Source organism: Notothenia rossii (assembly GCF_949606895.1).
Source record: "Notothenia rossii genome assembly, chromosome: 6".
Classification (NCBI taxonomy): Eukaryota; Metazoa; Chordata; class Actinopteri; order Perciformes; family Nototheniidae; genus Notothenia; species Notothenia rossii.
This window is the reverse complement of record NC_136909.1, coordinates 79,394,154-79,409,766: the sequence shown is the minus strand read 5'-3', so window position 1 is coordinate 79,409,766 and position 15,613 is coordinate 79,394,154. Positions and strand designations below refer to the sequence as shown.

Genomic DNA, 15,613 nt, shown 5'->3' with positions numbered 1-15,613 from the left:
TCTCCTCCTCCAAGCGGAGTCAGCCAATAGCAGGCCGCGGCGCCGCCAGTGTAGAGCGACACCTAGCGGGCCAGAGGAGTAACGGCCGCAGCAATCACCAGCTTATCAGAACCAGAACCAGGCTAAAGCAAAGTGGTACTGTTAATATATTTTCATACTAAAACTTAAAGCATTTATCTTTCCCATTTCACATATTTATTTATTATTTCAATAAACGGTATTTTATTCCTGTACAGTTTTTCATTTTATATTCTGTTTTTAGCTCATCCTATTCTATTGTGCAGGTATAGCCTATAGTCTACTTCTCTTGCAATGTTTTATTTCTATTTTGTTTGTTTTTGCACTATTTTTATTGTTTTATGTATTTTATATATTTATGTTGCATTGTTGAAGGAGCTTGGGTCTTAATATGTTCATTGCCATAACTACACTGTAGCTATACGACAATACACCGTTTGAATCCTAAACCTGTTAACATCTCTGTAGACAGAGAAATAGAGAGCCTGAGATTCATGATTTGTATTGCCTATGCTCTTTAAATGTTGCACTTATGACATGAATAACTTAATTCATTCAACTTAATAAACATAGCAAAAGATAGAAAAAAGCAGAAACAACTCAACCCAAGCATTATAAATAAAAATTAGAACAAGTAAAATTGAGATATGAACAAAACAAATACGTCACACATGTATATACATACAATTGACTCTATTTCACATCATTTTTTATGAATTTATTTAGGTTTCCTGCACTGGTAAGCCAAACAGACACAGAAGTTATTTCCATACCATCTCAGTTTATTAGTAAAGATTTTTGAGCAGCCTAAATGGAAAAAAAAGAAAACCCCTCTCAGTTCAGTAATTACTATACTTTCCCTGCCTAAAGAAAGAGACTGATCCAAGTAAACAGCGCAAGGGGATTTTTCTCTTTATTATTTAAAAAACGTTTCCTGTTCTCAACATTTGCCTCTTGAGGATTGTATGCATTCACAAAAGTTTAATTGTATTGAAATGGTCACCCAATGGAGATTTCATCTTAATTTTGTGCTCATTTCAGAGACAAGATTTTGTTTTGGAGTTACACATATAGTAACAAATTCTGCCAATAGTTTACAACAGCCACTCTACAGTTACAGACAGGGGATATTTTCCACTTTCCTGAGCTTCAGGGCATTAATTAAGTCGTCCTCTCCAAAAATAAAAGTGTATCTCATTTAAGTTACCATGACATGTATTAGAGCAGCGATAAATTCAGTTTTTTTTTTACTCCAGATTCGAGAAACTAAAAGGCATTCTACGTGGACTTCTGACGTGTCAATCTTGTCGCAATAAAATATTGGGCAAAATTAGTTTCAATTTAATTATGAATTCTTCAATTAATCTATTGTTATCATTATGCATGTTTTCTTCATCATATCTTGTAACCAGTGTTTTACAATCTAAAACCTGGTTTATAGATTGGTCGCCCTGACCTTTTTCCTCTTTGGGAACAATTTGTAGCACTTTGTGTGTTTCTTTGTTGGCATCTGAATGCTGGGATAGAGTAAAGTCTAGTTTTTTATTTCTTTGCAGTATTTCTTTGCTAGAAAAGGTTGTGAACTTGCCACTACAAAGCAACCAGAAATTGTTATTTAAAAACTGCTCATGTTTACTGGAAATGCAACACAACATTAAGAGAATATTGTTTTTTTTGTCCCCTTCTCCCACTTTCTTTGCTTTATTTGTCGATATCAGCCTAGGAGACCCTTTTGACACCACATATAGAGGTCTCATACCACAAGAGGCACTATTTTCACACGTGAATAAGAAATCCTTACATAGCAGTGTGTCTGTTGGGGGAAAGCAGGTAAAACAGAAAATAAAAACATAAGAAACCCCTCTACCTGCTCGATGCCGTCAGTTCTGGGGGTGCAAATCTGAAAACCATACACTACAGAAGTTGAAAATTAAAATGTAAAACATCTATATCTCTTGAAAATGTGTCTCATTAATATCCAAATGTCCGTTTGTGCTTATGGACTGAAGCACGATGAGAGCAGGACGGTGTATTTGCTGAGATCCAGTTCACTCCAGTGCAGTTTATCACCCCTTACCCACCACAGCAGGGTTAACCTCTTTATATACAGCACTTGGTTCAGTTTGTGAATCGATCTGTCACTCTTGGTCTGGTAGATTTCACCACAAAACAGTTTTCTAGTTTCATCTATTCCATTTAAATCCACTTTGGTGGCAAAGTCAGAAGTTATCCCGTAGAGTTGGAGATTCACACATCGGTGCCGGTGGTTTGGCTGTTGCTCGGATTCATGGAGATGCTCTGTTTCTCACTTAGTGTTTTGACCAAAGTTGCAGCCGGAGACTGGAGCACCTTCCGTGAAAGTCTCATCCTGCCGTCTGTTGGGTCCCGTCCAAAGTATTTCACCTGTTAACATAAATCCAGTCAGAGACAATGGTCCCAGAATGTCAACACAAGAGGCTCATTTCAACAACACGGCCTGCAGTTATTGACACATACCTGTATCTGCTGCCCCACCTCTAAACCCAAAGCACTTGGATGTCTGATCTGAAAGTGGAAGATACAAAGATGTGTTCTGTAAGTTGTAACTTCATTCTCAAACCATCACAGAACCATAGACACAGGTAAACAGTATGCAGAGGGTCATTCACTGACCCGTTTTTGGTCCAGTTGTGAGTTGTGCAGCAGGACAGCACTCATGTTGGGATAAAGTTTCACCATCACTCCAATGTCCCTGAAACAAAGAAGAAAACATGAGCATTTTGAATGATTTCTATTGAGACCTTGAATACATTTCTCATAGATGATTAGCCTGTTTGAACTGAAGTCATGCTTTATGTTAAACATCACCATTTATTCATTTACCTTATCTCAATGATGCTGGCAGTGTAGATAGCACCAAACTCCAGCTGCTGTTCTTGCTGCAACACAATACGGAAAACAAGTATATTCAAAATGTGTTTACATACACATGCATCAGCCTCATGGTGTCACTCATGTTCAGCCCTGTGATATGGTGCTGTAAGTACTTTTTGGTATGCCTATAAAACATAATTATTTCTTGAGTTTGCAGTATTTGAAAAAGGTCCCTAAGAGATGTGGACAGACTCACATCATCTTTGCAGATGTCACCGATTAAGTCTTGGGCTTCATTCATGGCTCCTGGTGTTGGAGCGAACACAGAGAAAGTCTCCTCATCCACCTGACTTATTGTCACACCTTCAAAAGAGAAAAACAAACAAATGTTTTCCGGTTAAACATTTTGATTAGCATTTATAATGGGTTGTAAGAAAAACAAAAAGGGAAAACTAATGTTTGGTTAGTGCCGTATTTCATTCCCAAAGATGTTCTGTTTGATGCTCTGATTCAGCTTAATATACATTTTCAATTGTTTGTTACCTGTTTGAGCTTGTAGCCTGCGGAGGTTGTAGCCCCCTGGACCAACAAAGTGTGCTCGTTTGGAAACAGGCACCCGGATTTTTTCTGAAGACAGATTAAACACACACAGAACACATCAGCTGCCAGAACAGATTACAATTTGGTTGCATAAACATTCTAAAATGGGTTATAAATCTTTGAACACAAGACTTACCAACAACAGGTCCGTTCTCTTTCCTTGACTCTCTTGGCTTTGTTATGCTTTTGTTCATGATACCCAGGATTTCCCTCTTTGCCACTGGAAAATAAGAATAAATCAAAGGCCATCAAGCAACCAAAAACCTTTCCACACTTTATTTGTTGCGTTAAATGTTCAGCTTACCTGTGGCCTGTTGGATGGCCTCCATGACCAACTTCAGAGGCAAACCTGGGATCTTCACGTCCGCCTGGAGGTTAAATAAAAGTGTGTTAAGGAGTGTAAAATATAGGCTTAAGGGTATAGAGAGGGGAAGTCCCTCCCTTTCCGGGGGACCCCCATGGGACCTTATTTCTGAAAAAGTATGTATTGAAGTCAATGGCGAGAGAAAGATTATCTTTCTATCCCGTTTGAATTGTGCCACGAATTACACATATGATGTTTGTCAATTTAAAAGATAATTTTGCAAGTCAAAAAAATAAAAATGTGTTGTAAAACTGTGAAGTAACACTTTGTTTTGTGTGAAACCGCTCAATGAACTACATCTCCCGTCTCGCACCACACACCAAGATGGCCGTCACGTTGGCACATTTCACTTCTTTCTTTCAGAATGAGGCGAAAAGTATTAAAAGAGGTGAAAATCACTACAAGTCTGGGCACGTTGAGAGCTGTACAAACATACAAGGGGAGTTAGTCGGTTCCGTAAGAGCCAGCATGCGGAACCGGGATTCGTAGTCTTTCTAGTTGCTTATTTTTCATAGTCTTATATTTCAACAGTTTTACGACAAACTGTGACTTTCTTTACATGGAAATTATTGTTGAAGATTGACTAACATCATATGTGTAATTCGTGGCACAATTCAAACGGGATCGAAAGATAATCTTTCTCTCCCCATTGACTTCAATACATAATCTTTCCGAAATAAGGTCCCATGGGTCGGAAGTAGATGGGCGGGACTTCGCCTCTCTATAATAAGTATTTGGAGCAACACAACTGAAGACAATCTTATAATATCCCCATATCACACAATTTACTTTAGGGGGCTTTATGATTACTACAGGATATGACACTTTCCACCCATGGGACTTTAATTTGGATGCCCCAAGAGTTGAAGTATCTTGATATAAATAATAAAGTATAAGTATTTACAAGCAAATCTTCAATTAAAGCTATAACACATGCTGACGTGCCTTATTTGTTTCTCAATGCCCCAAAGTATAATTACACATCACCTAAAATGGGCTAGGTGAAATATTTATATGAAAAACTAGCTAGAGTTTAGTTTTCTTCTCAGTTACAGAGTAAGCCAAAAGCCTTGGTTAAGCCACTCTCTCCGAATCATCAGACACAGTACCTGTAAAGCAGTGATGCCTTTGTTTGTGCCCGCCAACTTGAAGTCCATGTCTCCAAGGTAATCCTCTATTCCCTGTTTAGAGAACAATGATTAGCTCATATTCAACACTCTTTCCTTCACTTGGTAGTTGGTTACACATTGTTGGTCACACAGTGGCTACAGTTGTACTGAATATAATGTACCAGAATATCCGTCAGTAATCTGTAGTCTTGGATCTCAGTGGGTTTCTCTGGGTTGGCCGTGGAGATGAGGCCGACTGCCACACCTGCCACAGCAGAAGAGATGGGCACACCTGGGAGACACACATTTAGACATTTCCTTTTTTTAAAAAATTTTTTTACACACAATTACATTTAAAAGTGAATAGAAATACTTAAGCATGACCTAATCTTGCTATACCATCATTCCTATCCATCTTTAAATTTGCTTTGAATTACAAAATAAGAAGCTATCAAAAATAATAACGCATTGTTTTTTAAATATTGTGTCTGTTAAAAGAGATACTAGCTTCATTACGCCAATGGACGAATACTGATATTAGAAATAAATAGCATTTATTAAATGCACCAATACATAGTTACTATAGTACTTTGATTATAATATGGTATTATATTGTTATATTATATACAACCTAAACTACATCCTAGGTCAAATGTAATCTTTATTGGGTACCTGATGCATTTAAGGCAAATCATAAATATGAACAATTTTATAACAAAGATAACTATTGTATTCCCGCTGCAGTACCTGCATCCATTAGAGCAAGGCTGCCTCCACAAGCTGAAGCCATTGAGGAGGATCCTGGGAGGAAAGGAAGAGAAAGTGGTGTAAATATGGAGAGCAAGTAATAAAATGCCAACATTGTAATCCATGGTCCCCGTCTGTGAAATCCGGCCACATTATGAACATAATATATCCTGTGGTGTTTTTACCATTTGACTCCATCACCTCCGCTGTGACCCGTATAGTAAAAGGGAAGTCTTTGGGAATCATCGGCCTCAAGGCTTTCTCAGCCAGAGCCCCTGGGAATACACAAACATGAACAAATATAAATACGTACAAATACTAATAATGAGCGGTTAGCAGATGTTGAATACAAGTCGAAATGATAACACGAACCATGTCCAAGCTCTCTCCTGTTGGTTCCTCCCATCCTTCCAACTTCATTGGTTGCATACGGAGGGAACTGCAAATAAACGTAATGTTGATTTTAAGTTCACCTTGAAAAACTAAAAGATAGATAATCATATACATAATCAAACAGTAACATTTACATGTCTTAAAAAATGAAAACTGGATTTTACTCACCTCATAATGAAGCATGAAGTTTTTGGATTTGATGCCACTGCAAAGAGAAATTGGGTTAAATGGTATTTTCCAATATGTATAATGATTTATATTAGACTGTGTGGTTAATTTAGGCTGCCATATTGGACATAAACCTGTGTTCTGTGAGTCTCAGATATAGACAGATATGTAATGTGCTTTAAAACAAGGGCCAGGACTATCTGCAATGTCCTGATAATAGGATGAATGCATTCTTTTGTTGTGGAGAAATGTTTAATATATTTACCTCAAAGCTGTGGTGATAATATCTGCTTTGATACTGGATTCCAGGGAATCAAACGTGACGCTGCACAGCACCTATAAAAAAGAAATAGAGGACGAGGACTGAGACTTTGTATTCTGTAAAGACAGAATCTAAACAGTATAACATTACATTTCATAACAAAAACCCATCAATAATCAGACTTTGTATTCTTCTTCGTAAAAACAAAAGTATCTTATTGTACCGTGTGAATAAACGCCCTCTTACCTGTGTTTGTCCTCTCTGGAACAGCGCTGAGCCATGCAGCGGTTTGAAGAGGTCCACTTCGCAAGAGATGTCCCTTAAAGCAGTCAACTCTCTCCCATCACATCTAAAAGATATGAAATATATTTGTAACTCAAGTTACAAAGGCAAATAATTTGTCATGAGAATGAACAGTATTCTACCTGTGGACAGTGCTTACCTCTTGTACTCATGTAGTATTAAATTGCGGAAGACTTCTTTGGACACCGTGTTGAAGGATTCCATAACTTCGAAGAAATCAGCCTCGGGGAATTGTTCTACACAAGGGAGACATCAATAGACACAATTCAGCTGACAGATAGGACAATACGTTAAGTTACATTTAAGAAGTATAAACATGTATTTGTGTGAAGGGGTTTGCAGCAATATTGACTCATTAGAATTGTTTTCCATGTAACATAAATACTGAAAATGATTTACCTTTAAGCTCCATTTCAGTTTCTAGTCGAACTTTGTTGATTGCTTCATCTCTTGAAATCTAAAACAAGATGAAGAGATTATTAGTGTCACCAATCAAAGCAAGATAATCTTCTGATAAACATAAACATTGTCTCATCAAAGAGAAGAGAAACGTCAATGACAGAAGGTGCGTTAAAAACACCTTCATTCACAGAAAACCCACTATAAATGGTAAAAGAGGCTAACAAACAAACTTTAAGTCAACATTGTCAGACTTACCTTATCGTGGGAGTAATCAGTGAAAACAGCATAAATCCTTTTGGAGGCTAATCTGCAAGGAAGAAAAGGAAGAACATTAAGTTACGTCTACAACTAACCCGTATCTTTCCACCGACCAGTCAAGTGGCTGTATAAACTCGTTTTTAAATGTCTGTCCAAAATGTCATCATTTGTGTGAACTTTTCAAAATGAGCAAATAATTGTTTAAGTTACAGTGAAAACCATGTCTCTGACCACGGCTATTGCAGGCGTGGAGGCAAAACAACATGAATCAATTTGAAAAAAAAACTATTTAGAAAAAGACTAAACTCAGATAGTGCTTCATCAAGAACTACAGGTAAACCCATTACTGAATAATGTCTGAGTTTGTTTAGGTGACAAACGGTTCATTTCAGGAAGACACGCCTGAATGTTGTCGTGTTTAGTTCTGTAATTGATATCTAAATCCAGTCCTGGTGCTCCTTCACTTCACTCTGGAATAACGGTGAACTAGTCTTACTGTCGAACACGCTCCACCATGACAGCCGGGGCGGAGAAGATCTTCACCGGCGTGCGCTTGATGACCTTCTGTTCTCGCGCCAGCTGCTGGATGGCCAGTACGATCTGGTTGGTGTGTTTGACTCCAATCTTCACCGCATGGCAGAAGTCCTGCTGCAGAATGTTCTCTGCAGACGCCTCAATCATCACTGATGGACAGAGAGGCACATTATAGAAAGGACATGTGTTTAAGATGTAAAATATGTTCATTTGGCACAGACACATCCTACATGATATTGTGAGTGAAGAAAATACATTTGGGTCATAAGTGTCAAACTGAAATTAAATGTCCCTTTCAATCATTAGAAAATGTAATAAAACCAAGATAATGAGTATTATCACAAACATCAAATACACACAACAAGGTGTCAAACACTTTCATTTAAAGGCGTGGTAATACATTACTAACATTCTCTAATAGTCTCTAATACATTTTTGGTTATTAGAACGTAAGATATCAGATTTATATTGCACATTGATCATTTGCACATATGTCTTAATGTATACACATCCTATTTGAGATATTAATAAACAATTAATAAAGTTTAAATGTTATCACACCATCAATCACAATAACTGCTGTTATATATACAGGAAAGTAAGGCTACTTGCCTTGACACCTACACTTTAAAACTTTTTTTTAGTAAATGAACATCTGATGGGTCATTTGGCGTTTGATAACTTACCCACTTGACTGCTGGGAGCTCCAGCCACTATCAGGTTCAGAGTGCTGGAATTCATCTCCTTCCGCGTGGGGTTGATCAGCATCTCTCCATCAATCATGCCAACACGCACAGCACCTGAGAAAACACAAATACACAGGAGGACCCAAACTAGTTTGAGTGTACAATAATTCAAGAGAAATAGAAATTGAACAGACAAGCAGGATTTAAAGTAAATAAATCAGAATAGGTTTAAATCTGTTGCGAGTTGCTCACCTATGGGTCCATTCCAGGGGATGTCGGACAAGGCCAGAGCAGCGGACGCTTTGATGAAAGAAGATTATGTTTTAGCTAATGATATAGGAAACTAGGATCTGTGAAAAAACAGGTTAAACTGAGATTTAACTCACCTGCATTAATAGCCAGCACATCTGGATCATTGACTCCATCAACTGCCAGCAGGTTGCAAACAACCTTCAGGAGACATAAAAGTTACAAAAGTTGGAGACACATTGAAGAATACTTCAGCCACAAATTAGCATTTGTTAATCAATGAATCACCCTGTGTTACCTTCAATTGTGGAAAAACACTTTTTTCTCTCACATGGTTCAAAACTAAAAAACGTTTCAATTTTTTTTAAATTCTTTATTCACAGTGAAAGCAATGTGAGAAAAAGCTTACTTCAAGAATTCAAGTAAAAATGGTGTGCTTGATAGATAAACAAAAGGTCATTTTAATAGTGAAGAATATTTTCAATATCACCATGTTCAAAAAGCAAATAAGGACAAAACCACCTAATTATAAAAACAATTTCCAACTGAACTGACCTGAGTATCATAAAAGTAACCAGCAGGGAACAGCGGTCGAATCGCTCTGTCTGAGGAACAGAAATATGGTTAGTCAAAGCACTCAGTTTTAAGTAAAACATCAGAAACACACATATAGGAAAAAGGCAGAAAAAGACACATTCTTATCAACTCACCTATGAGTCTGCTGGTGAGGATCTCATTGTCCGTGATGCCCAGCTCTCGCCTCAAATGGTTAGTCGGGATTCTACCTGCAGCAGCTGCTTTCTGTCTGTAGTCCACCTGTCAATCAAAGAGGACATTCATTGAGAGATATTATCTTATTCTATACTGAGGTCACCTGTCTTATAAATCATAATTTAGAGTTTCTAATTCTGGTGCAATGGATAACACTTTCTATATATTAAATAATAGTTTTACCAAAATGATAAGATGATACAAGACAAGACTGAGCGAGTGTGACAAAATCTACCCAATCACCGTCTGAATTCAAAGACAGGTTGACACTTTACTTTGATGTTAGAAAACGTACCACAAGAGGCATGAACTGAGATGGAGATGGTTTGGTTTTGCTCACAGCCGTCACCATCACAGAGGTTTCTCCCAGCTTACAAAAAAAAGAAAAGAAAGAGTTTAGTAAAAGCATATACTTAAAAAATGAAAGTTCACACCAAGCATCACACTTTATTTTTCAATAAGATTGAGAAACAAAAGGAGGGGATACAAGGGAATGAGAAACCTAAGAAGATCCACACAGCAGGCCTCATTTTTTAAAGGACGGACAGAATTTGGATGATGTGTGTGTACAGTATCATTAAAGATGTCAGAAACACAAAGTGCAACTATACGAAGAATATTAATCAGAGGCAGAGTGTAGAAACTTCCAACTGTGGACATTGTTGTCTTTACCTTCACTACAGCAGATCCATCAGCAAATCTAGCAAATCTCCCAGAAGAGATCTCAAGTTTCCTACAGAAACAACAAGACCACAACACATCAACATGTATCAGATACTGAAACCACTGTCATATTTACAGGCATGTAGGGTGACATGCATAATGTAAGTCTCTATTCTGGATACCAAAACATCCCCGATGTTCTGGGTCTGGTTTAAAGCTTTATGATTACATGTTATGATAGTAAAGCAACCGATACACTTTCACAGAGGCTACATAATTAATTAGCTAGAAGTACACATCATGTATTGCTCCTTTAACAGTTATTGGGAGAAAAATAAATCCTGGAAAGTCAACTCACTTCTCCCCAAGGTCCACTACCAGTCTTCGTGTATTTGCATTGCTGCTGTAAATACTTTGGTGACATAAACGGACATGAAGTCGGGCAAACGAGTGCCCCAAACTCAGCAAATACCTCATATTTTACAGAAGAAGAGAACACAAAACAGAGAAAAGTATCTGGTTGTCAGTGAATAGCGTTACTGTTCAGATGTACGCATGGGGGCTTCCATGTTAGTTTGTCACATGTACGGAATGACGTCACGGGTACGCGTCTCCTGATTGGACAAGCTGAGGTGAGTGTGTCACATAACATTTGACCGTCAACCGTACGGTAGACAGTACACAACAGTTCCGCTTTCCGTTAAATCTGAAATACAACGGTAGCTAGCATGTTTTGGTCCAATTGTTACCTTTAAATTAGCAGCGAAAAAATATTGTAGCTGTAATGTAATAAAGTTAGTCTTTATTTTATAGTTCGGTTGGGAAAAGGAACCACATTAGATGCTAGCAGCTGGCTAGTTCAGTTCTTTTTTTTTTTATTTGTATTTATAAAAAGAACCCTTATTGTTTTTATCATATTATACCTTAACATTTTGGAAAACATATTATTGTTACACTCCTGACAATTGCCAAAGAGCATGTTGAATTTAATTGATTTATTCTAGAGATCATATTTGAAATATCTGGCCGTTATAGTGTACATGGAAAATAATGTAGAAGAAGAATGACAAATAACCACTTAACCACTATTCACTTATTTTACCCCGTTGTATACCAGGCTCTATATAATTAGCCTGTTGTCATACATTTATAGGAATAAATGATGTAGGCAATGTAACTCAATTGTCATTTTGAAACAATATACTTTAATCTGGAAGGAAACTGGCATAAGAGAAAGATTGGCTAAACCTCTAATATGTTGTTTGGTTTCCTCACCACCAGGTGTCAGGAATGACTCACACAAATCTTTCAACTCTTGAGAACAAGTATATTCTAAACCTATCTTTTAAACATACATACATCTCTGTAGCCTATACTGTATATTTTTGAATGAACTATTTTCATGAACTTTTTGGATTCAAATTGATCAAACATCACAGTTTTGTAATTGTAGAACACAAAATGTAAAAACAGTATGTCTGTATGTTAAATATAATATTAATTATCTAAACCCTTTGTGCTTCAAACAGCCAGTTAATATGACTGTCAATCGATCAATGACCTTGCTACTTGTTTAGACAGTGAGTCCAGAAGTTAGCTCACCAGTCCTCCGGTCAGTCAGTCTTTGAGCCAACTCACTAACAGCGGGCTGCTGCAGTTGTTATGGCAACAGATGAGTGTTCACAGCATCTCTAACACTCACTGGATTACTTTCACACATGCACACATGCACACACGCACAAACACATGCACACACTCCAGCATAATTGCAGGGTTTCACACAGCCACTGAAAAACACAGGCACACATTTCCATTATTACCAAGGCTAGTACCATCTTGTTTCCATGGCTCCGGGACACATTGAGATCTCATTATTACCAAGCAGAGCCGTGGACTATTAGTGTGTAATGGACCAGTCAATGTTTTGTTGTAGCCTGCAAGGATCAGAATCAGGATGCTGTTTTGCTTTCTATCAAAGAGAGGGTTTGCTTTCAGAGAATCTTCACATGTAAATGTCCATCGATAGATACAGTATATCAATTGGTCTGTCGACAGTCAATCTATATATCAATTCAATGTGATCTATCTTAAAGACATCTCTGCGACCTTTGACATTATTTGGACCAGGCTGAGTAAAGACATGATTGATGAATGGTTGTTTTTGATGATTAAGCAGACCACATTTTGACAACCAAGAAATGAAAATGAAATAAGCCTCATTTTACACAGGAATACAAATGTAAAAATATTTTTTGTCAATCACTTGTGGTCATTTTCTTTGCCATGTTTGTATAATGTAGAAAGTGAAAACCTGTTTTAGCCTTTCCCAGCGTATGTGTCGTTGTGTTGCCTTGGTTGCTTCACCACTTAAGAGGTTTAGTGCTTATCTAAATGTCATGCTGTGTTGTTTCAGCAGGTGACAACAAGGCAGCCGGCATGACTGCTGCTCTGATCCGTCACACACACATGAAAACACACACATCAGCATGGATTAAAACTGAGGCGTGATTTTCTTTCTTTTTTTCCCTTGACAACCAGATAGCACTGTCTCTAAAGGGAAACCATAATCTCAAACATCGTGTGTGATCTCATTTTACAGCTTTTTGTTTTGCAACTTTGCTTGTGGAATCGAGTCAAATGATGTGCATTCATCCTCTTCTTTGGTGAACAGACACCTGTCCATGTCTCCTGTGTTTCCCTGAAAAGCCAGTAATTTGAACCACTTATATTGACATGCACAAGCTCAAGTAGAACCATCATTTAGACAGCTCTTAGCGACTTGGCAACACATGATTTCCTTTGTCACAAGCGTGATAATTATGTTATGAAAAATGTCAAGGTTCCATGTCAAGGTTCCACTGCCTCAGAACAAAGTAGAGCAGATTTCCTCCACCACAACTGACTTTGAACTAACATAAACTCCTTTCATTCATGGTAAATCAAAAAAAAAATGTATTTAGAGGCCACTAGAAGCCTTCTGGTTATAGTATATCAAATATTATGTCTCCAATACACATCTCTATCCAAACAAAATCATGCAGTTCGATTACATGTTAGCTATCAGTATAGCTTGTGTAAACTTACAGGATCAGTGTAATGATTGGATTGGCAAATTAGAAAACCCCCATTGTGTGTTTGTGCAGAAACAGTGTCTGGATATGATTGATGATTCACTGATGAGTGGATCATTGACTAAGCTTGAATGATAAATGCCCAATATACAGCAAGATGATGCAAGGTAATCAAAAAGTACAATTCAATATTAAAAAGGGCAAATTGAGAAAATAGGAAAATACAGATACAAAGAAGGCACTTCCACAAGCACTGAGTGTCTTGAAAATACCAGTGTGTGTAATGTTGAATGACATCCGTTCATTTGTTACAGTGTGCAGATATCAGACTCGAGTCTTTAAAACGTGAAAAAAGAGATTAATCTCCAAAGTGTCAACAAAACGTGCCCAAACAAAATCAGTGTTTATTAGTTGTCTCAAAATTATTATTTTCAAGAACCAGCTAGTAACTCAAATCTGTTTCATTACAACGTTGACCCCTGCATTCCTAAATATTGGCTCCCCGCGGTGCTGTTGATCTAAAAAGCCTCTCAGACAGGGAGCAGAGTAAATCAAAGCCTCTAGGCCTGGACTGCAAAGCGCTGATTACTTTCCGTCTCAGACCTTCAATCCAGAGCATTAAGGCTCATCTGGAGAACCTCAGACTCTGCTGGGGCTCACCATGGGTCACACAATCTTAATAAAGCACATCTTCGTTTAAAAGAGGAGAAAATATAATTACTTTTCCATCATGATATACAAAGGTAAGTCTCTCTATGTATAAGTGAAGGGATCCATCAGAATTCACAGGGTTCAGAGGATGCATGTATTTATTGTCCTGTGATGTTATGCAATTAGGATTTGGCTCTGCCACAGGGGGTCTTAATCATTTGAACTGGAGATCTGATTGTCAGGCATTGATTTCCTATGGCAGCAATACTGGACTGGGAGAGAAAGAGACAGAGAGGATGGTCCGGGTGACCTCCGCTGCAAAGATGGAGGTCAGACCTTTCAATTATTTAATCAAACTAGAAAGGCTTTAGGAGTAATGTTTGACAATCTATTTAACAAGTGTGTTTTTATGCAGTTTTTTAATGAACATGTGAAATAATCGTCATGTTTCTGATGGTGCATTCCTGTGCTCAACATTTTTCCTAAAGTCAACGCCTTACCACTAGATTATCAGTATTTAAAGGACACTCAACAATGAATGTATGAGTAAGTACGTTGTAATTTTGGCCTGTCTGTTAAACACTTTGGGTACAAAGCAAGATATATCTACAACATTTGAACAGAATACCATTACATATAAAACATAATAATACCTGGTTTGATTTCTAATGATTTTGGTCACGTCCAGACATCATCATGTATTTGGGCAGCATGACAATTAATACTGGTACCGGATTACCATCAATTCAGTTTGAACCCCAATGTTTGTAAAGTAATATTTTTCACCATTTAATGCTAGTTGTTGTCAACAGAATTGTATGATAACATGTTAAACATCCTGTTCACTCAGGAAATGCCTTATCAACCCAACGACATCATACCAAGAGTATTAATCAGATTAACATGGCAGGGGAACTCAGAAGTAAAAGTCAGTCATTGAAGAAAGAGGAAATTATAAAACTCAAACTATTCTGTCCAGCATTAGTCATCCCTGCATTCATGGCCACATGAGATCAGCACAGCTCCCATTGCAAAATGTTTGTGGTCACTTGTGGTAAATTCCTCTGAAATTACTAACAGGAAACTGCAGACTTTGACTACTTTATAGAAAAGAGAGAAAGCTGCAAGGTCATGCGGTTGATGAGAGAAATAACGAATGTTCTTCTGTTTTCAGGGCACTGCTGTTTTATGATCTTGGATTTTTCTTTTTCGCCCTTAGACTGGATTCAAACCAACTCGAGGAAACATTTCCATTTCCCTCCTTGCTGGTATTGCAGAGTTTGAGCCAAACGAGGCGGGCGGTGGGCTTCCTCTGGGTAGTTTTGCCTACTTTATAGCTGAGTGTGTGTGAGGAATGTTGCTGTGGGTCCGTAATCACTGAGTCATTATGTGGAGGTGGATGCCGCTTTGTGACAAATCTTCTTCAAAGCATCGTGAATAATAGATTTGAATCAAACAGGCAGGAGCACACCGTTCAAACCAAAGTTAATGAATCCCACACCTACGCAAAT

At 37.7% G+C, this 15,613-nt stretch overlaps 1 protein-coding gene across 1 annotated transcript; it reads right to left on the bottom strand.

Moving 5' to 3' along the window:
* Positions 1–714: 714 nt before the first annotated feature.
* On the bottom strand, positions 715–10,988 carry pnpt1 (polyribonucleotide nucleotidyltransferase 1). Its single transcript, XM_079690661.1, has 28 exons — positions 10,739–10,988; positions 10,390–10,450; positions 10,013–10,087; positions 9,657–9,762; positions 9,502–9,551; positions 9,084–9,147; positions 8,950–8,997; positions 8,698–8,811; positions 7,974–8,160; positions 7,475–7,526; positions 7,217–7,274; positions 6,957–7,053; positions 6,761–6,863; positions 6,518–6,588; positions 6,253–6,289; positions 6,064–6,130; positions 5,877–5,966; positions 5,692–5,745; positions 5,127–5,236; positions 4,945–5,016; positions 3,776–3,839; positions 3,608–3,691; positions 3,415–3,498; positions 3,128–3,234; positions 2,881–2,936; positions 2,671–2,749; positions 2,515–2,562; positions 715–2,421 (listed from the first exon to the last, which is right to left on the bottom strand). The coding sequence occupies exons 1-28, from the start codon at positions 10,855–10,857 to the stop codon at positions 2,266–2,268; spliced, it is 2,313 nt and encodes a 770-aa protein (XP_079546787.1). The 5' UTR covers positions 10,858–10,988; the 3' UTR covers positions 715–2,265.
* Positions 10,989–15,613: the final 4,625 nt, after the last annotated feature.